This window comes from Camponotus vicinus, unplaced genomic scaffold (genome assembly GCF_025532165.1).
Source record: "Camponotus vicinus isolate PSW18456_S1 unplaced genomic scaffold, iyCamVici1.0 SCAF_6, whole genome shotgun sequence".
In the NCBI taxonomy this organism is placed as follows: Eukaryota; Metazoa; Arthropoda; class Insecta; order Hymenoptera; family Formicidae; genus Camponotus; species Camponotus vicinus.
In genome coordinates, this window is record NW_028141978.1 from 18,744,370 (window position 1) to 18,766,455 (window position 22,086).

Consider the following 22,086-nt stretch of genomic DNA (forward strand, 5'->3'; position numbering starts at 1 on the left):
TTACAATATAAAATGTAATTTTATCATTGTTTCATATAAATAGTTTAGTTTAATTTTATATTTTCACAAAATATAAAAACATAAAATTACACTAAAATAATATATTCCTCTTGTTAAATTTATATTATTATAAAGTTCTTTATTCCATTCCGCTTTTATATGACTGGGTTCCCCATGGAATATATTTTACGCAAAAACGGAAAAAATTCTAACCTAAAATTTACAATAATTCTGAATTAGCTTTGTTTTTTCGTAAATTATATTCCATTGGAATTTTCCATTTATTATAAAAAGATATTTTTTTACAAAATTGATTATTTTTGTTAACTATAATTCGTAAAAAATAATTTTTTACTCTTACTTATTTCCGCTTTTTCCGATACATGGGGAACCCGGTTATTTAAAATCGGAACAGATATGTCTTTTGGAGAAACGTTCTGATTGGTTACCCCCACTATACTTCTTTTCCGTTCCGCTTTTCCGTTCCGCTTTTTCTTCTACGTGGGACTGCACCCTTATTTGCGAACGTTATACGAATCACGCATTACGATTCGCGAAAACGCGCATAGTCTAGCGCTAGCTTAATTCTATTCTATCAAATAATCTCGAATTCCCGCCAAAACTTTAGTGCTGCGTAGCGCATGCGTGAAAAAACCAACTACCTCGACCGTCTAACAATACTGTGTATGATTATATCGTGGTCAAACACAATCAATCGTTTCTGAGTTATCGCAGCATATGGTTGTATTGAGATAGATCTTATCACTTTTTCTGAAAATTTGCTGAAAATTTCTGAAAATATTTCGAAATGGGTCATGAAGGAGAAGTCGTCCATATTCAGAATTCCGTAAGTAGTAATAGAATCATTAATTGTCAATAAATAATCTCTATTCGCATGAATCACTGTGTACATAGTCAGAACAGCTTACACGGATGTATGCAAGATAACCTTGATGTGAAAAGAGCTGTGTACACATACGCAAGTTCAATCTATTGCAATGTTGCCAGACATCAAAGATATAATTGTTTTGTACAATTACACATTTTATTTTTTATAAGAAAATTATATATTTCTAGATCGAGTTAATATTTTTAAATTGTGTATAATCATTTTATATATATATATATATATATATATATATATATATATATATATAGAAAAAAGGTATGTATGATACTGCTTCTGTTACATACTATGAGAAACGTAGAATAATTGTGCGAATAATGCAATAGTCTGGCAACACTGCGCGTTCCAATGTGTCCGCGGGCATATCGTGTGATAATTTTTTAGTAAACCTATTTCAGCTCGATTCTCTCGTCCTTGAGAATAATCGATTCCATTATACATTGTTCCGTGAAGTAGTTTTTCATTGTCAATATTCCAACGCAATTCTTACGAAATAGCTCCACGAACATACATCACTCATGGAGACGAATGATTCATTGAACATTACGTCAATCTTAAACAATTTTAATTATACTATCGTTCCACTATGGAATCTTTGCCAACCCGAAACAGTGTATGACGTGATTATTGTCCGGATGCTTTTTCATCGGTGTGATAATTGAGCATAATCATCGTCAAGATATTATACAGTAACATTATATTAATACAGTGAAAACCATATAGTGAATAACAAGTATATATTGAAAATTATATTTATTTAATTAAAGATTTACTTATATTAATTTTATTCTAAATTATTATATCAGAAGCGAAAATTAATGATTTTTTTCTTGCGAAATGTATCAAAATAATAAACTTTTTTGAATGTTATTTCGATTCATATTCGATGATAGATGGAGATATTTATTTCTTGCTTTTTAGCTTTATAAAAGATTTTACAAAAATTTTGCAGTGCATACAGTGTAATATATAATATGCATATAAAATATAAGTTTTATGTAACAATGTCTTTTAATCTAATTAATGTTTAATAATTTGATTTGACTTAACTAAATTTCTATATAATATAATTATACAAGATTTTTTAATTATTTCTATTTCAATATTTTTCTTCATCCAGTTGATATCCTCTCTTTCTCTCCCAAAACTTGATTCATTCTTATACTATTTCTTATTTTTATGATACAATTTGTTGCTTTAATGTTTCGACTTTCTTCTGACATCCTACATATATTCTTTTTCTGTTCATACCAAAATTTATTCTCTTATTCTGTTGTATTTGTTTTTTTAATTTCTACATCTCTTTCGAATAACTGTACTTACTATCTCAAGTTTTTTCTTAATCTTTTTTAACTTTCATTTCTTCAATAATATACATTAAATAATAAAATACGCCGAAAATCTCTTTTTCGTTTTTTATTATTTTGCATTAATAAGTGCATGCATAACTCATCTAGAGATGTTCTACATTTTTAAAGAAAATTGATTTTATAGTAACGACTGAAATTTATTATTCTATTAGCTATTTATTATTCACAAATCAAAAAGAAACTTTTGGAATATATTTTATTAAACAAACATGATAATATACATTCAAAAAATCTTATTTATTTCAAATTTGCGCACACACACACACTATGAGAAAGTCTTTAAAAATTGGATATGCAATTTATTTCATTCATGTTTTTCAAAATCTATGTAGCGATAAATATATTAAAGATTGTTATATTTATGAGGATTTACATGCTGAGCTAGAATATTTTATTGTATTTTTAAGAAATATAGAAACTACAGGAATAATCAGTAATAATTCCAAAGAAATATAGAGATGATATCCTCAATTCACAAAATAATATCATCTCTCAAAGAGAAATATGTATACATATTTCTTGCATTTGTATAACTGTAAATTGTAAAATTAATAAAATGTATATGTTGTAAACTTCTGTCTTTATATCAGATAATCAACAATAGTTAAATGATATTAGCGTTTCTTTAGTTGACATTTGTACCTCGGAAGTCTTACTAGACTCTCCTCCTTCTTCATTAGATAATCACAAAAATTATCTGTAACTATAAGACTGATATTGTCGCATTAAAATTAAAGAATCTTGATTTGAATTTTTAAGTTTTTATTTTTTTTTTTATACAGTTATAAAATTTTCGAGAATTTATAACGAAAATATTTTATTCGAATGAATTGATATTATATTGAAAAATTAAATGTTCTATTCGTATATACGTAAACTCTATATCGAACTCGTATATGCAGAGTGTCTGATGTAAGGTGTTCCACCGAAAATATACAAATAAATCTCGTTAACAGAACTAAAACCTATACTATTTTGCAAACATTTTACCACGTAAAATTTCGAGATATTAATTTAAAAATCAATGAGCGTACAATCCGTGTGGACAGACGTGCGCTGTAGGCATGCCAGAGACAAATGTCGCATGACAACGAAAAGATAAGAAAGAGATACGCGTCCAAACTTTTCGTTGCCATGTGACACTCGCCGCTGACACACCTAGAATACATATCTCACAGATTAGCCACGCGAATCTTGCGCTTATTAGTCCCGATCTTTTTCATATAAAATCTTGAAATTTTACGTGGTTTGTAAAATGGATATAGGGCTTTTTGATAATTCAATTTAACGAGATTTACTCGTATATTTTCTTTATAAGATGGGACACCTTATGCCTTGTATATATAGCGGTTCAGCGTCAAAACCACTGAACTGTATATAAACTGAAATGGGAACTGATAACTTTTCGCGAGCCAAGAGAGAACACTTGTCAGGGCTAGATGTCTCACTTTGTCCTTTTAGGTTACATAGACATTTCATAACATCGTGATTAATTAATAATGGATGAAAAATTCAAAAATTTCAAAAAATTAAATTAATAAATTATAATATTCACACATAATTCTTATATTGATTTTTAAATTACTTCATCTTAAGAATTATATTTTTTGTTTCTGATTTTTGTTAATATATATATATATATATATATATATATATATATATATATATATATATATATTGTATATAAAGAATATTAATAAAATAATTTTGTAATAAAATAGAATATTAATAATATTAATAATTATATAATAAAATGAATACAATTTAATAGAAATGCTGTAATAAAATTTAAGAAGTAATTTTGTAGTAATCAGCAGTATCACAATTTATTTTATTACATTATTTTCTAAATATAAATATGTATTTTGAATTGATTGTCGTGATATAAATAAATTTAAATATAAGAGAGAGAGAGTATGTTTATAAGAATAAGACAATTTTTTTAATATTATATAAAGAATTAAAAAGTATATACGTAAAAGAAAAAATTTGAAACCATTAAAGATTTAATAATTAGGAATTTGGCTCATTAAAGATTTAAATAAAAAAAGGAAAAAAAACAAGATACCTGCAAATTCTAGATCTGAAATACTTATATATTTTGATAAAATTGCATAATTGAGTTTTTCTATTATTAATTGATAACTCGAAAAAGATTATAAAAAATAAAGTGTTTAAAAAAATGTGTTTCAGATTATAAGAAAAAAATTATATAAGCTTAAGATAAAAACATGTATGTTTTCTTTTTATTTGTATTAATTATATCATTTTAACTTATATCGATCTTAAATCGAAATGTTATATTGTTCTTAATCATTTTGTAGCATTATTGAAGTAGGTTATATCTTATCCATATTGCTGTGTTATCATAATATAGTTATCATAATTTTTCTTTTTTTCTCTTTTTATCTTATTGTTAGTTATATGCATATCGAATATTAAGAGTATTAATGTATCTAACACTAGATATATTAACATAGACTGCGCATAGTGCGCATCCCTATATAAAAGACTGTCTTAAACATTAGAAAGAGAGAGCGATAACTCTATTTCTCTCTCGCACCATATGGTCTTATGTTAGTATTAAGTCGCCATATTGACTTACATAACATAATACTCGATGCTCATTGGTCCATATGGTCTTATGTTATGCATATGCAGCTATGCAATTTTGTGTGTGATGGCCTTTACTGTTTCATAAGCAGTCTATGTTAATATATCTATGATCTAATATAATTTTTTTCAATTTATATAATTTTTAAATGTTTTAAACTGCTACATATATGGTGAAAAAAATAATTATTTCTCTTATTTTTTATAGGATGATTTGAAGAGTAAACTTAAAGAAGCAGGCAATAATTTAGTAGTTATTGATTTTTTTGCTGTATGGTGTGGACCGTGCAAGATGATTGGACCACTAATTGAAGAATTGTCAAAGGTTTTATCACATTCATTTTTATTTAAATTTAAAAAATTTTTTAAATTAATGTAAATATCTTTTCATATAGGAAATGCAGGATGTTCTTTTTCTTAAAGTTGATGTGGATGAATGTGAAGATATTGCTGCTGAATATGAAATATCCAGTATGCCTACATTTATTTTTATAAAAGAAGGCAAAGTGGTATGTATTAAACTCAAAATGATTTAAATATTTAAACTTCCATGTTAATATTGGAGATAAAACAATTGTCAATAATTAAATAATTTTTTTTCCAGTTGGAGACATTTTCTGGTGCAAATTATGATAAATTGAAAAATACCGTTCAGAAACACAAATAAATACTACACAATGGTTATATTAGATATTGTTTTTTAAAAATAAATAACGCTGAATTAGCAGTATCTTAGATACAATATTGAACAGCTATATAATATATACAATATTGAATAGCTATATAATATATTATATATATATATATAGCGAATTTTGCATTGCCTATATCAAGAAAAACCAAACTGATTTTTTTTCCATAAAATAAATACATTTTATTATAGCTATCAATTTTGTTTTCGTGAAAAAATGTAATAAACGTATAAAATATAATTATTTATCAATAGAGAATCGTATTATCTATTTTTACATGTATAACGATGGTAATACAGAGAATGCTCCAGTTCCAGATTTGCATGGTTGTCCTAACATCAGTCTACTTGAGGGTGATAATATATCGTCCTTTTTTCCTGTAAATGAAATTTTATTTAATTTTACAGTAATCTTAATTTTATATCTAATTATAAAATTCATTACCTTGCAATGTTGCACTTTTCAAAAAAGCTAGCGAGCTTTCAAAACTTATTTGTTGTAATGGTGAGGCAGAATTTTCCATTCCTTTCCGACTAAGTGGTTGGAATGTTCCATCAAATGTCATATAATCAGCGATTAAGGCTAGATGTCTAAAGTCTACAGTAATACCGTACATCTTGAAGATATCCCTCACTTCCCTTACAATAACTTTATTTGCAGCTTCAATTCCGTATGTTAGAGAAATATTGTAGATATCATTAGAATATAGCCTATTTAAATTAAGTATGTTATCATATTTGAACATCTCCTGTAATAAAAGAAATATGAAATATATAAAGATGAAATACAAGAGTAGTAAAAAGTATGTTTTTTTTTAATTTTCAAATTGATAAACGTCCACTTACTACTATATTTAAACCATCTGTTTTAAGAATTGTTTCATTTTCACTATTTTGAAAAGTAAAAGCTTTCTTGATATGTGGTGTTTCACATAAAACAGTTTTGTCTGCAGCATTTTTAATTATTGTTGGCAAATCTAATTTAATCATTTTAAGTGGTAACTGTAAAGAATTAATATATATATTACTTATTTATTTATTTAGAACTTTTATACATATATACATATACAGGGTGTCGCAGACCACCCGTATCAGCCGAATATCTCCAAAACTGAGCGCGGCAGACAAAAATATTTCAAACAAAAGTTGTAAGGTTTCAAGTAACGCATTACATGGCAATAATGAGAGGAATCAATTGGTGTAAAGAAAAAACATAGTTGTTTTTAAGAAAAAATATGTAATTTGCAATTAACAATTCCATATTTTTTCTTAAAAACAACTGTATGTTTTCTTTACACCAATTGATTCCTCTCATTATTTTGTACATAAAAGTATTAAGGTAAGATAATCGAAAAATGAATATTTTACGAGATATTTTATAAATTATGTAAAATTAAGAAATTACTTCGAGTCTTATAACTTGAAAAGTATTTAATGAAAAATAACTTAATTAGTAGTAATAGTGTTTTGGAAAGCTCTCGAGATAAACTACAAGAATATGTAATAAGAAATAGGGGTTTCCATTTAAAAAATTCAAGGTGACCTTGACAACGTCACCTGTGGTCATGCTGATAAGACTAGTAAATAGAGATTTTAGAACCCTACAACTTTTGTATTTAACATTTTTCTCTAAAATGAAATCTCTACAATTATTGAGAGGATTCCATACTTTTCGTATATACAGGGTGTAGCTTCAAAAGCTCCTACAGTGTTATTCGTGATTAAATTCCTGATTAAAAATCGAATCGAAAAGTCCTGAACCATTTTTTTCTATAATGCTTAATAAAGCAGTAATTATTGAGTAAAGTCGCGCCAATCAGCACCGATCTTTAGCCGGGCGCACGTCAGTGAGCCGCGCGCCTGGTAGTGTGCGCTCACGAACACTGATACAAAGTATAAAATTTGTAACAATAAATTTTTGTCACTTACCCAAAATGTGAATTTACACCATGATAATTTACTTTCGTCATAATCATAATCAGTAGCATATAAATATGAATCTAGGACACATTTTTTTCTGTTATAATATTTGTCATTTTTTCTGTTATCTAATTTCTCCTTAGTATAGTCATTCTCTTCATTATCTTCCTTATTCTCCAAGTTTTTATTTGTATTATTATTATCTGCTTCTTCCTCTTTATAATTTGTAATATCTTCCACTTCTTCTTCTGAATCTTCATATTCTTGATTTTCTTGATGACGCGATAGGGATCTACTCATCGTCGCGTCAGCATCCTCTGCAACTTCTTCCTCATCGGATGATTCATGCATCTCTCCTAAATCCATCTGCATTCTTCTTCCAGTATTTTCCGACATTATGTCATCAGGATCAAATTGATCTAGTGCATCCTCATTGCTTGCCTGTCTTTTTTCTCCTTCGTAATGTAATAAAACTTTGCTTGCCTTAGTAAGTTTTTGGATTTCTTTAAATATATTCTTGAAAAAAAATTTCTCAGTACGCTTAATCACATCTTGTGGGTGAATGGAAAACTCCTTTTTATAAGATTTGTAAGGAAGATATTCGATCATTATAGTGTACACTAATTTTCTATATGGACTTTCTTCTATTTTTCTATTTATTGTAATATCCTTCAATACATCACGCAGGACACATTTTGTTAATTTTAATCTTAGTTTCTTTGCTTGCTTTTCAAGATTTTGCAGATTGTTCTGGAAAGGTATTTCCATACTTGGAGTCTTTATATTCTTTGATGCTATCATTAAAATTTCACGCAATCTAGGAATACCTAGAGTCACATTCATGTCACCACGTCCAGAAAAATGAAATGTATTTAAGGTCATTTGAGTGGACGGTTCGCCTATAGATTGTGCTGCTAACAAACCAACTGGTTCACCAGGTGGACAAATGCTTTTCATAATTTTGATGGATAACAAATCTCTTAGGATGGATTTTTTAATTTTTGAAGAATGAAAAACATATTCGTCTATTAAACCTTCTATTCGTTCTGGTAATACACCAAATTCAATATCTTGTCTATATTTAGATGTTACTGGATCGGGACATTTAGCACATTGTGCGCGAAATGTCTCTTTCATTTCTTCCTTCGTTCTCATCCATTTTCGTATAAGAGATAACGCAGCTTTACTCCTTCCATTATGCTTATCAATGCTTCTTTCTTTTAAGTTATTCTGATTCTCAATAGAAAATCTAGTAAATTCACTAATTCTCTTCTTTTTCAAAGAAGAACCATTTTTATCTTCCCATTTTTTAATCTTTTTTATCATTTTTACAATCTTTTTATTATCTGTTTTTAGATATTCCAATAATTTTGTATCTATAATAGCATCTTTATTATCGACTAAAAATGCCATTTGTTCTTTTCTTAAGAATCGTGAACCTGGTATATCAAGGCCATCCTCTCCATAATAAAATTGAATTAAACTACCATCATAATCTCTAACAGTCGCATCATAGCCGATAACTAATCCTTCCAGATGCTTCACAAGACATCTTTGTAAATATCCGGATCTACTAGTTTTTACTGCAGTATCAACAAGACCTTCACGTCCTGCCATGCAATGGAAAAAACATTCCTGAGATTTAATTCCAGTCAGAAATCTACTATCGATGAAACCGCCAGCTCTAGGTGTCGGATCATACGCTGAGAAACTTGATAAACTTTTTCCACTGATCATTAATGGCGGCCTTTTACCTTCCAATTCACTTTGACCAAGCAAACATGATATTTGCATAGTATTAACCATGGATCCTTTTGCGCCAGATTGCACCATAAGCTGTAAATTATTCTTGGGAAATTTCTTAAAAAGTCCTATCTGTAGACACGTTCTATTAATATCATTAGTGTAAACGTCTAATACATTCTTATATTTATGGTCGACTTGTGCACGAAATTTCGGATTATCCCAATAAGATTCTTCCATCTTGTCTTTAAGTTCATCCATAGATATTTCATTAGATACTTTTACGATAGATTCTTGTACATCTTTTCCGATTTTTCGACAATCAAGAATTATTTCTTTACGTTTTTTGTCAATTTTATGAGTTATTAGAATATCTTCAACACCCAGAGTAAATCCATTGTATCGTAAAAAGGTTTGGAACAATTTTGCAAATGCGCTTAACATTTTACTTGCGTACATTTCCCCATATAGTTCATAAACACAATGAATAAGACCATAAGAAGTCGCACCATAGTGCATTTTATCAAGCACTCCACATAGTAATTCTCCATGTCGAATTACAACTTCAGCTTCTGACATAATTATTGGATTTTTAAATTCTATTCCACATTTCCAACGTCGTGGTGTTTCCACTTGCCATTCTTTTACATTAATCTTTGTATTAGAAATTAGATTAATTCGTGCCTTATCCGAAGGAATAATATTAATTATAACAGTTGAAAGAACTTGTTTACCTGACCATAGAGGTTTTGGTTTGATAATAGTTGGTGGTAAGAGAATTACATCTCCTTGTATCATCGAGAGTGCAGTATAAACTAATTGTGTATAATGCGTTTGTGAGAAAAATCGACCCCTAGTTGTTAATTGTACTCCGGCTACCATGTAATCTTGTATAAGACCACTTAACGGAGTTCCGTCTTTTGGTACGAGATATTGATTGCATACATTAGCTATATTATAACTTTCACTTCTAGCTAGTTCGTTTTGCGGAAAATGAGCGTTCATCTCATCGCCATCAAAATCCGCATTATACGCCTTACAGTTTGCATAATGAAGATGCAATGTCTTTTCTCCTTTCAGAACACGTGCTTTATGAGCCATTATACTCGGTTTATGTAACGTTGGTTGTCTATTTAATAACAACACATCGCCATTTTGAAGATGTCGATGTACTATTTTGATGCCAGTGAAGGATTCGTTGGTTTTGTCATTTGTTGTTAAAAGACGCTTAGCAATAGCTTCTCTTTGCATAGAATCGTTACTGTTAATCGCTTGTACCGATCCATCTTCATTTTCTATTATAACCGCTCCAGGATGAACATCGGGTCCGTTTAAAACTAATCGTCGCAATTCAACGACGTTCCACGGTGTTACAGTTGTAGGATATGTTAATTTTCGAGCGAAAGCTTCGGGAATGCCGATTTCATCGATATTTAAGTCAGGATCTGGAGTGATAACCGAACGTGCGGCAAAATTCACTCTTTTACCCATCATGTGCATTCTAATAATACCTTCTTTCTTCTCAAGAATTTGTTTCAAGCCTATACCATTGATAGATTCTGGAGTCCTATTTATGTCACGATCCATCAGATGATCAATATTGCTTTGCAAGGTTTGCCAGGCGTTGTGTAACTTTTCGACCGTTGTATGTCCTCTTATTTGTTCAAAGACAAGTCGACTCGCTTGAGGTAAATGATCAGTACCTCCATCTTGAATCGTTTGTATAATATTTCTTAAGATCAAACAATCTTGTATGATGTTCTTATAGATGTAAGTTTGAGGATGTTCGATCATTTGACCATTAATAAAGCTCACTGGTCGCACAATGGGCGGTAGCACGGGTATTACTTCGAAAAAAAATATATCAGTTGGATATTCAATATCCACTAATTCTAAGCAGGGTATAATTATCTGAAAAAAATCCTTTTCATTATTCCATAGTCGTCGCAGATATTCTTTAGACTGATTTGGCATAATCATCACTGTATGTAATTTATGAATCACTTCATGTGACAATATTTCCTTGGAGGCTCCTCCTTTATTGCTTATCATTATTTTATTTTGCAGCGTTGAAATTTTTGGTAAAACATTGTTACAATTCCTACATTTTCCAACTTTATTTCTGACATATTCTTTAAGTACATTTTCAACATAGATATGCCACTGTGTATTGATATTCTTCATGTTGCTTTTATGCTCATGACTTTCAATCATAGGCTGACTAAGTCTGGTTCTGTTAAAAAAGCTTTGCATATAAGTATCAATTATATCACAAATATATTGAGTTTGTTCTTCTACTTTTTCGACATTAGATTTGACATATGTTATCTCTTGATCTAAAATTTCAAGATCAGCAAGTTGCCCTTGATAAAGTAACTTTAATTTTGCAGCTAGTAATGTCTTGATATCTGATGGTATTTGAAAAGTAAAACAATTTAAGCACGACAATTTGAACAATGTGGCTAATTCTTTATGAAATAATGGATTGACAACAGGTACCGGCAATTCTATGTGTCCAAAGTGACCTGGACACTTGGAGCTGTTATATCCACATGTGCTGCATAGTTCAAAATTATTCTTTGTTGTGCCTATAAATTGAACATATTAAATTATATATATTAAAATATAATACACATAGATTTTTTTCTATTTTATGTATTTGAATTATTATATATCTGTATATACATATACATATATATATATATATATATATATATATATATATATATATATATATACAGGGTGAGCCATTTTAATTAACGCACGCAATTATTTCGGAAACAAAGCATTTTAGAGAAAAATGTTTCAGACAAAAGTTTTATGGTTTCGAGGGGGCCATAAGATGGTATCATTGGTTTGACCTTGAAGAGTTATTTGAAGGTCACATGAAGGTCACCTTCAATTTCTTAAATAGAACCTACTATTTGTCATTGCATATTCTTGTAGCTTATCTCGAGAGCTTTCCAAAACACTATAATTAAGTACCTATTCGTTAAGTACTTTTTGAGTTATGAGGCTTGAAATAATTTCTTAATTTTACATAAACCGTAAAATATCTTGTAAAATATTCATTTTTCGATTATCTTATCTTAATACTTTTATGTACAAAATAATGAGAGGAATCGATTGGTGTAAAGAAAACACATAGTTGTTTTTAAGAAAAAATATGGAATTGTTAATTGCAAATTATATATTTTTTCTTCAAAACAACTATGTGTTTTCTTTACACCAGTTGATTCCTCTCATTATTTTGTACGTAAAAGTATTAAGGTAAGATAATCGAAAAATGAATATTTTACAAGATATTTTACGGTTTATGTAAAATTAAGAAATTATTTCAAGCCTCATAACTCAAAAAGTACTTAATGAAAAGGTACTTAATTATAGTGTTTTGGAAAGCACTCGAGATAAGCTACAAGAATATGCAATGACAAATAGTAGGTTCCATTTAAGAAATTGAAGGTGACCTTCATGTGACCTTCAAATAACTCTTCAAGGTCAAACCAATGATACCATCTTATGGCCCCCTCGAAACCATAAAACTTTTGTCTGAAACATTTTTCTCTAAAATGCTTTGTTTCCGAAATAATTGCGTGCGTTAATTAAAATGGCTCACCCTGTATATATATGAATATATATATATATATATATATATATATATATATATAATATATATATATATATATATATATATATATATATATGAATTTCTCATATACCAAGTAATCCTCAAATCCATTCGAACTAGATTTCAAGTTATTAATAAATTTGAGATGCAGACAATGTAATCTGTCATCGACCATCTGTAATTATATTATTATCAGAATCATCTATAACTATATTAAAATCATCTTTTAAGATCAATAAGACCTGTATACTTAAATCATTTATATGTACTCATGATAAAAGCAAATTGCAATTTTTACTTTTCAAATTTTTATTTTTTGTATCACTTGGCATCTGAGCCACTCATATATTAAATTTAATGACATTGTATATGAAACTATACATATATATGTAATATCTCTAATAAAGATCAAACTTTTGAAAAAATATGAATTTATAAACTATCATATCATTATTAAGAGAAATTATATATTACATTGTTAATATATACTGTAAATATATTGTAATGTTCTAATTTTTAAAATACTAATTTAAATTTGTAATTCTAATTCTTAAAATCACATATTTTAAGAGCCCTCAATTATTTTAAAGTATAACAGTAGAAGCAGAAAATATATTATGAGTTTTCCTTAGAAAATATATAAAAACTAACTTTTTACTACTATTGGATAACATAAAATAATAAAATATAAAAAAAACTAATAATATAAATAGAATTTATAATTAATAAAAAAAACAGGAATTCTTATTATAAAATATTAAATTATGATTGTAATGAAATATACATTGAGATTAATATGTAAATAAATATTAAAATCAATTAATAAATAAAATGTATAATTTTTTTTCTATAAGGTATAAGTTGTTCAATTTTATCTAAAAATTGAAATATAGTATTTGAAAAATTAAGCAAATCATAATTAGAACTGTTACAAAATGTCACCATAAAAAATAGAAAAATAGAAAATATTATATAAAGAAATAAATAATTACATAAAAGATATAATTTATAATATCATCTTTTATAAAATGTATTAAAATAAAATATTTTACCTAAAGATGGATCATATAATCCACCTTTTAGTGGATGTCCAAGAATATTAAAAGATAAGGATGTTCTTATTTTTGTTACACTTAAATTCCTTATGTCATTTGCTGTGAACACTGAGAATAATAAATGCTGAGAGTCTTGATGTTTTGGTGTTAGACGTTGCTTATATTTCCCCATCATCTCTCTCTTAATATTTAGCTCTCACAAGTCTGCAATATTGAATAATATAATAACTTGCTATAAAATATTATGAGAAAACATTGTGTTTGTTAATATAAAGAATATTGCTAAATATGCTTAAAAATTAACTATGAAACTTGAAAACAAATTTCTTTTAAGGAACACTTTTTATAATTTTCAAAATTTCAGTGATAGAATTATCAAAACTGCGTGATGAATGGTTGATTTAATTTGATATGCTCTACTTAAATTTTAATAAAAACTACACTTAACCCCTTCACTGTCAGGGACCCCTACAGGGGCCAAAAAAATTCGTGCCACTTTTGCTTCATGGCCCCTATAGGGGCATCTTGAAAAAAACATGTTATTACTGTTACGATTTGATTGTCCTTGAGTATTTTAAAGTTTCTGAGGTCGCTGAATTCGAATCTGAAATCAGAAATTCGAACTTCAAAATGGCGGATCAAAATTCAAAATAATTTTGGGTTTGAATAAAAATAGGTTTCTTATCGTTTTTGGGGTCGCCAAATTCAAATCTATCAGATTTTCCAAATTAAAAATTGCAAATTTAACGGAGTCAATAACCGCCACGTCTTCGATTCATGACTCTGGGTTCGGCAGAGAGCGGGATTTAAAAATAATTGAAGAGAGAAATATACAACCTTTATGTATGTCAACTATTTGTTCGAACTCTGGTCCGCCATATTGGATTTGCCATTTTCAATTTGGAAAATCTGATATTAGGTTTGGATTTTGCAACCCCAAAAATGATACACATTTTTATTGAAATCCAAAATTATTTTGAATTTTGATCCGCCATATTGGATTCACCATTTTGAATTTTGTAATTCTGGCTTCAGATTCGGATTCGGCGACCTCAATAATATTTATACTGACGTATTCATGCAATTTTAAAAACATTTTTCTTCAACACACTTTTGGCACGGAAAGTTTCTTTTCGCTGGACTGTGAAGAGGTTAATCAGTGTCTTTTTAATAAACACAAAGAAAAAAAAGTAAAAATTGTTGCTTGATAATATAAAAAGAGATATTAAATGTTAAAAATGCTACTTGTGAAAATTAGGAAATGTCATATCGATGGAATATTGACAATATGTGCTGTATTGAAAAGGTACATGAAATTTCAATAAAAATAGCCACTTCTACACATTTACTGCTTATTGTTTATTAAATCCACGCAAAGTTGATCACCTGATGATTTGAAATCACGTGAGACCACAAGATCTATAATTATATATATATATATATATATATATATATATATATATATATATGTGTATATATACTGAAAGCATTAATTGATATGGATAGACTGTGCTTCTGTGAAAAGTTGCAAATCCATATAGAATTGTATAAATATAAACTTCATCATATACTGAAAGCATCAATTGATATGGATGGATCTCGTTTCATATGAAAAATTACAAACCTATGTATAATTGTACAGTTGTAAACCTCATTGCATTTGTATATCACTTTACATAGAATGTTATAAACTTATGCGAATTATATAATTATAGATTTTGTTGCATTAAAATCATTAGGTGATACGAACTTTATTTTACTAAATATTAAACAAAACAATAAATAATAAAAAATAAATAGTAAATGCATGGACAAGTATCTATTTTTATTCAAATAGTGTACCTTTTCACTGCAATATATGTTAATATCGCTAGTATTCCATTAGTGACAAATTTCTTAACTCTCATAAGTGGCATCTTAATGGCTTTTTTATATTGTCAAGCGACATTTAGTTTTCAAACCTTTGTTTTAATGCAAATACGTATCAATTGAGTGTACGTTTATTAAAATTTAAGTAGAACAGATCGAACTAAAAATTTACTCACATATCATAATGATTAAATAAATAAAATTAATAAAAAAGTAATGATAGCTTTTATTATTGAACTTGACATTTATTTTATATTTAATTTAATCTTGTGCGCAAACACAAAATAGGATGCATTAAAGTGCGTATACAAATATGATGTAAAAACGAAAACAAAACCTAATCTAACCTATAATCTATATATTACAATATAAAAATAATCTAAAAAGTAGTTGCATATATGACTTTAAAAAATTAAAAAATGTAAATATAATGCGCAATATTAATTATATTAATTGCGTGTAATGTATAAAAAGAAAAATTTACTTGTAGGCAATATTTAACATTTGCTCACCTAATTTATTAACTTCGGGTGCGTTCCGAATTACGCATGAGGTTTGTTCTTTTTAGCTGAACTAGTGCTGCACTGGGACTGCACTAGAACCAGCGAGTTCACAGAAAATTCTGCCAGTGCACAATTCGTATTAAGTTAGCCGGAAATTTTTCAGTCAACCAAAAATCTCCTTATGGAATCGTTTGTATTTCGTATGAAGAGTTTTGAAGTATAATTAAAAAGGTTTGTGAGTCATTCGTTTAATTTTAATTAAATTTTTTTATATTGTGAAGTTAGCCGGAAGCTATATAAAATGGACGCCGTCCTGTGATTGGTCGATTTGCTTATGGTAAATACTAAAATTTTCTCATGTGTACTGACTTTAAGTGTAAGCAAAACGAGCAAATTTATCTCTTTTGTAACTTTTAATCCATGACTAATTTATTATTAATTCCGCATAATCGCATAATATATCATGGATCGTGGATAAGCGTAGATAATTGAAATATGTTTTTCTACCAATAAATAAGTAAATCTTTCATAATTGTTTTATAATGTACCCGGGAAAAAAAAGTCCATGTCTATTTATATAAAAAAAAGTAAAATTATATACAGTCTTATATAATTATATATAATATCACATATGATTTTATCAGAGCATACGTTTTTGTATATGCTTAGATATGATGTCCATCTCTGACCATTTCTGATCATAAAAAATGATATTAGATAACTCACGTCATTTTGTACAATCAGACATAGTCAGATATTGATATCATATCTAAGCTGCATGTATAAAACCAAAGCAAAGGTTAGTTTCATGTATGCTCTGATATAAATCATATATGATATTATATATAATCATTTAATATTATATATGATTTTACCTTTTTTTATATAGACAAATATAATTTTTCCTAAAAATTATATCTTACATTATATATTTAATTAATTAAAAGTCCTCTTTATAAGTCCTCTTAATAAATATTCTTAATAAATAAGAATATATTCTTAATGAATAAGAATATATTCTTAATTTGCGACTTCTACGCCGTAACTCGATTTTCGTGTGCGCGACATGTTTCTTCATTTGCCGCTACGCGGCGACACCACTCTTAATTTTTCTCGTATTCAATATTTATCATGAAATGTATATAAAGGACTTGTATTAACGTAAGATCTAAAGTATATTTTTTTCCCGTTTTTTAGCAGTGGTGCGAAAGAGAGGACGCGGCTCACACACAGGTTCTCTGTGTGCACGTGAGCCGCATCCTCTTTCTGACATCACTGTTTATCAGTTTAATTTCAAACTGAATTTAAAATAATTTATTTAATAATCTTCCTTGTTGGGATTCAGAATATTAAACAGATTATTTGAAATTAGACGGAAAAAAACTTTTAGACCAATAATTAAATTTATTTGACTTCAACGAAATTTATTAAATCCAAAAAAATATTTTTTTCTGTATATTAAGAATATCTCTTTAGAAGATTTTCCTCTTAACTTAAGAGGATCCTCTTGGCGCCTATTTTAGTGGTATATATTCTAAAGATAAGTGGCATATTCTTAAGTTAAGAATACAATTTTTTCGGTGTACTCTTAGTGGTACTTAATTTTCAGATCTGATAATATTTATTCATATATGATATCATATATGACTATATTTGGCAAAACATAATTAGATATTGACAAAATCCATATATGGCCAATTTTATATGGACTTTTTTTTCCCGGGTAGTCATCATTCAGAAAATGATCACAATTTGTGATTATGTATTTAATTGTTATTTTATATTCGCTTTCAAATAATAAACTATATAATAATAAAATTTATACAGGGTGATTCTAAATAACTTTATGCTTTTGCAAAAACATAATCTTGACCGAATTCTAAGACGATTTTTCCTTTGGCAAAATTTCATCCGAAGCTTAGTTTTTGAATTATTAAAGGAAGTAGTTAACGTATGACGGGTCGAATACAAGAGGCAGGCAAGGGTGGCGCGATTCACCGTCAGACGCGGGTGCTTACGCGGGGCGCCTGCTGCGATCAGCTGGTCGCTATACACATACAGACACACATGCGAACACATACATTCTCTCTCTGTCTGTCTGTCTGTCTGTCTGTCTGTCTGTCTGTCTGTCTGTCTGTCTCTCTCTCTCTCTCTCATTCGCTCACTCACCTGTAATTTTTTTTTACGAGAGAGGGGAAAATGCATTTTATGCATACCCACCGGTCGATCCAGTGAGTTATGTGGGACTCGAGTACCAAGTCGAATTACCAACTCGGTACTCCCTACTCCCTCTCTTTTCACGAATTTCCTTTGACACACTATCCCTCTGACTTCCCGAGATCTGTTTTCACATAACGTCAAAAAATAGTTATCATTACCTTGTTCGATGACTTTTGATGTATTGCTGTAATTGCTTGAAGGAGAAATGAATTTTCCGATAGAGCGTACGTTCTCAAATTTAACGTAGATATCACGTTGCAAAAGACAAGAAATCCACACTAAATTATTAATTGAAAGTTTTTCTTTTTTCATGAACTGTATTCTATTATAAACTTTAACGTAATCACATTTATTTACTCACTCGATGAGACGAGAAATTTACTAATGACTCTCACTAATCACTATTAATCACTGTCGAATAATAACTGTTGGCGATTAGAAATCACTCGATGAAAGAAACACGCGCAGACTCGTTACTACACGACGCGACGACGCGACAATGCGACGATAATTACTCGGCGACTGCAAGCAGTTTTTTGTCATGGTAGGTTGCGGTAGGTTAAGGTACTACTGGCGCAATCGAACGCGATCATGTGTTCGATTGAAGAATGCGGTAAACATAATAAACATTTAACATATTAATATTATTATTATCATGAATGTGTGTGATATCCATATATCGTATGATATCTATTTAAAAATTAATTAGATTAAATAAGTGTTTTTAAAATATTTATTACTTTTACTATTATCATATAAAATATTAATATTAAATATTTATTTAAGTTGCACCAGATATTATGTAGTATTCATCTATTATGGCTATATTAGCTTCTATCTGAAAAATTGACAATAATTAACAAAGTAATCAATAATAATCAATAATAATTAACAAAAAAAATGATAACATAAAAGAATATGCTAAAAATGTGCGCTTATATATATTTGAAAATACAAAAGAAGACTTACTTCCGATAAGGCATGGGCAACTTTCAAGTTTTCGGATGCAAAAATAATAAAATCTACAGAGATATCTATTTTTGCTCTTACAACATCAGCAATGGATTCATATTGATATATGCCATCTCCTCTCTCTCGCATTTTGATGTAAGCCTTCCGATATTCTGTGACATAACTCAGCCGATCTTACTATCTGTAGAAATAGATTTTATATCAAAAATATATATTTATATAGCAAAAATTATATATTAAATATTACTACAGTCCAGAAAATTATAATATACTTAGCATAAAACTGATTTTTTATACAAGCTATAAAAAAAATTCTATATTTTTTACTTTTATTTTTTCACAAGAAATTATTTTGTCAATTATAATTAATTGGATTACATATATTACCATCTTTTTATATGAATTTTATTATTATATAGTTTATTATTTGAAAGCGAATATAAAATAACAATTAAATACATAATCACAAATTGTGATCATTTTCTGAATGATGACTACATTATAAAACAATTATAAAAGATTTACTTATTTATTGGTAGAAAAACATATTTCAATTATCTACGCTTATCCACGATCCATGATATATTATGCGATTATGCGGAATTAATAATAAATTAGTCATGGATTTGTTACGTCCCTGGAATGGATGGGCCGTATGGAAGGACGCAACTTACCCCTTAGTGACACACTTTATTCGGGCGTGTGTATGGATCGGGTCGAACGAATGTGAAGGGCCTGACACAGGTCAGCAACCGAAGGTCTCTTTAACGCTGCGTTTTTAAGCCTATTCGTTCGATGACCCCTTTTCGGTAAAGGAATTTAATCCTTGTTACGCGGGATGAGACCTAGTGCGATCTCAGGATTTAGGGAAGAGAACGGTTTAAATAATTAAATTATACATTAAATTAAAAATACATATATTATAAAAAAAAATAATGAAAGAAAAATACATCTTAGCAGTTGTAGGTATGCGTGAGTGGGTATCTGTGTGTGTATGTATATATTCTCGCGGGTGTTACAATCGTTCGGAGGTTATCAGTCAGAATATACAGGGAAGAATTTACGTTAAGAATTAAATTCTGACTGGTTAATACAATATACATATAATTAATATAATATAAGAAATAAAACAAAATAAAAAGTGAATGTGTAATAAAAATATGAATAACGCTTACTCATTAGAAGAAGTATAGAATTCGTCGCTTGCGCATATGTGTTATAGTTAGAATTAAAATTTTCTAAATTCGCTGAACCACAGGTCTAAATTAAAATACAATAATAAAATTAAGATAAGAGATTCGCCAAGTCTAAGTTCGAAAATTATTCATCTATTTCAACGGCTTCTCCCAAAAGTAATGATAATTCAAAGGAAAATAATATGAAGAGAAAGGAAAAGATAATAATAATAATAATAATATGAGGATGGGAAATTAAAAGAAAACGAAAGGGAGTCAAGAAAAAATAGAAATGAAAAGATATATATAAAGAAGGGCTGAAACGAGATATAAAGATAGAAAACAATATAAATTCTCGGTAAATAAATCAGAAAGAGCTAATAAAGAGAAATAAGGAATTGTTCGCGAATCGCCTTACGGAGATTCCCGACGAACGGGGAATTGTTCGCGAATCGCCTTACGGAGATTCCTGGCGAACGGGGAATTGTTCGCGAATCGCCTTGCGGAGATTCCCGGCGAACGGGGAATTGTTCGCGAATCGCCTTGCGGAGATTCTCGGCGAACGGGGAATTGTTCGCGAATCGCCTTGCGGAGATTCCCGGCGAACGGGGAATTGTTCGCGAATCGCCTTGCGGAGATTCCCGGCGAACGGGGAATTGTTCGCGAATCGCCTTGCGGAGATTCCCGGCGAACGGGGAATTGTTCGCGAATCGCCTTACGGAGATTCCCGGCGAACTGGAAATTGTTCGCGAATCGCCTTACGGAGATTCCCGGCGAACAGGGAATTGTTCGCGAATCGCCTTACGGAGATTCCCGGCGAACTGGAAATTGTTCGCGAATCGCCTTACGGAGATTCCAGGCGAACGGGGAATTGTTCGCGAATCGCCTTACGGAGATTCCCGGCGAACGGGGAATTGTTCGCGAATCGCATTACGGAGATTCCCGGCGAACGGGGAATTGTTCGTGAACCGCCTTGTGGAGATTCTAGACGAACGAGAAATCGTTCGTGAACCGCCTTGAGGAGATTCTAGACGAACAGGGAATCGTTCGTGAACCGCCTTGTGGAGATTCTAGACGAACGGGGAATGATGAGGAAGATGATTAGGAAGAGGTGAGACAAGGATTGATCGATTGATAGTAATTAGTAAAAATTTAATGGTTACTAAACTGTTTGAAATTATTTGTCAGACATAGATTTTAAAATATGAGATAGTAAGATATGGGAAAGGGAGAAAATAAAAATTACTCAATTTTACTCACAACTCGTTGGCATCACAAAATTGAGTGCGTTGATAAAATTGCAATGGCTGAGGTCGGAGGTTTATAACATGAAGAGCTGGGTAATGGAGATGTTTATCAGAAAATTCACACGATGTACAATTAAATGTTAACAAAATCATTTTCACTGTGATAAAACAGA

The 22,086-nt window shown here is 29.4% G+C and overlaps 2 protein-coding genes and 1 long non-coding RNA gene across 8 annotated transcripts; 1 reads left to right on the plus strand and 2 right to left on the minus strand.

Annotated features, from left to right (window-relative positions):
• Nucleotides 1-608: 608 nt before the first annotated feature.
• On the plus strand, nucleotides 609-6,372 carry LOC145973113 (thioredoxin-2). The gene is made up of 4 exons (XM_083102311.1): nucleotides 609-847; nucleotides 5,099-5,215; nucleotides 5,286-5,399; nucleotides 5,495-6,372. Exons 1-4 carry the CDS (start codon nucleotides 809-811, stop codon nucleotides 5,555-5,557), a joined length of 333 nt encoding a protein of 110 aa, XP_082958437.1. The 5' UTR covers nucleotides 609-808; the 3' UTR covers nucleotides 5,558-6,372.
• Nucleotides 5,422-18,757, minus strand: Rpi1 (RNA polymerase I subunit RpI1). 6 transcript variants are annotated; one of them, XM_083102307.1, is made up of 7 exons: nucleotides 16,309-16,471; nucleotides 14,376-14,531; nucleotides 13,925-14,131; nucleotides 7,511-11,832; nucleotides 6,428-6,583; nucleotides 6,027-6,330; nucleotides 5,422-5,959 (listed from the first exon to the last, which is right to left on the minus strand). In XM_083102307.1, exons 3-7 carry the CDS (start codon nucleotides 14,100-14,102, stop codon nucleotides 5,856-5,858), a joined length of 5,064 nt encoding a protein of 1,687 aa, XP_082958433.1. In that variant the 5' UTR covers nucleotides 14,103-14,131; nucleotides 14,376-14,531; nucleotides 16,309-16,471; the 3' UTR covers nucleotides 5,422-5,855. The 6 variants fall into 6 exon arrangements, with proteins under 6 accessions (XP_082958433.1, XP_082958432.1, XP_082958436.1 ...); XM_083102306.1 differs by lacking the exon at nucleotides 16,309-16,471 and adding an exon at nucleotides 14,934-15,068; XM_083102310.1 differs by lacking the exons at nucleotides 14,376-14,531; nucleotides 16,309-16,471 and adding an exon at nucleotides 18,678-18,757.
• Nucleotides 18,758-19,271: 514 nt separating this feature from the next.
• On the minus strand, nucleotides 19,272-20,295 carry LOC145973114 (uncharacterized). The gene is made up of 3 exons (XR_014439366.1): nucleotides 20,017-20,295; nucleotides 19,489-19,672; nucleotides 19,272-19,357 (listed from the first exon to the last, which is right to left on the minus strand). It is a non-coding gene; the product is annotated as an uncharacterized LOC145973114 (long non-coding RNA).
• Nucleotides 20,296-22,086: the final 1,791 nt, after the last annotated feature.

What these genes read in the sequence shown, in the direction of transcription:
- LOC145973113 (XM_083102311.1), top strand. Translation starts at nt 809, where the DNA reads ATGGGTCATGAAGGAGAAGTCGTCCATATTCAGAATTCC. An exon ending in TAATTGAAGAATTGTCAAAG is followed by an intron (nt 5,216 to 5,285) that starts GTTTTATCACAT and finishes CTTTTCATATAG; the next exon opens with GAAATGCAGGATGTTCTTTT. An exon ending in TTATAAAAGAAGGCAAAGTG is followed by an intron (nt 5,400 to 5,494) that starts GTATGTATTAAA and finishes TTTTTTTTCCAG; the next exon opens with TTGGAGACATTTTCTGGTGC.
- Rpi1 (XM_083102310.1), bottom strand. Translation starts at nt 14,102, where the DNA reads ATGATGGGGAAATATAAGCAACGTCTAACACCAAAACATCAAGACTCT. An exon ending in ATTATATGATCCATCTTTAG is followed by an intron (nt 11,833 to 13,924) that starts GTAAAATATTTT and finishes TTCAATTTATAG; the next exon opens with GCACAACAAAGAATAATTTT. An exon ending in GGTGTAAATTCACATTTTGG is followed by an intron (nt 6,584 to 7,510) that starts GTAAGTGACAAA and finishes AATTCTTTACAG; the next exon opens with TTACCACTTAAAATGATTAA.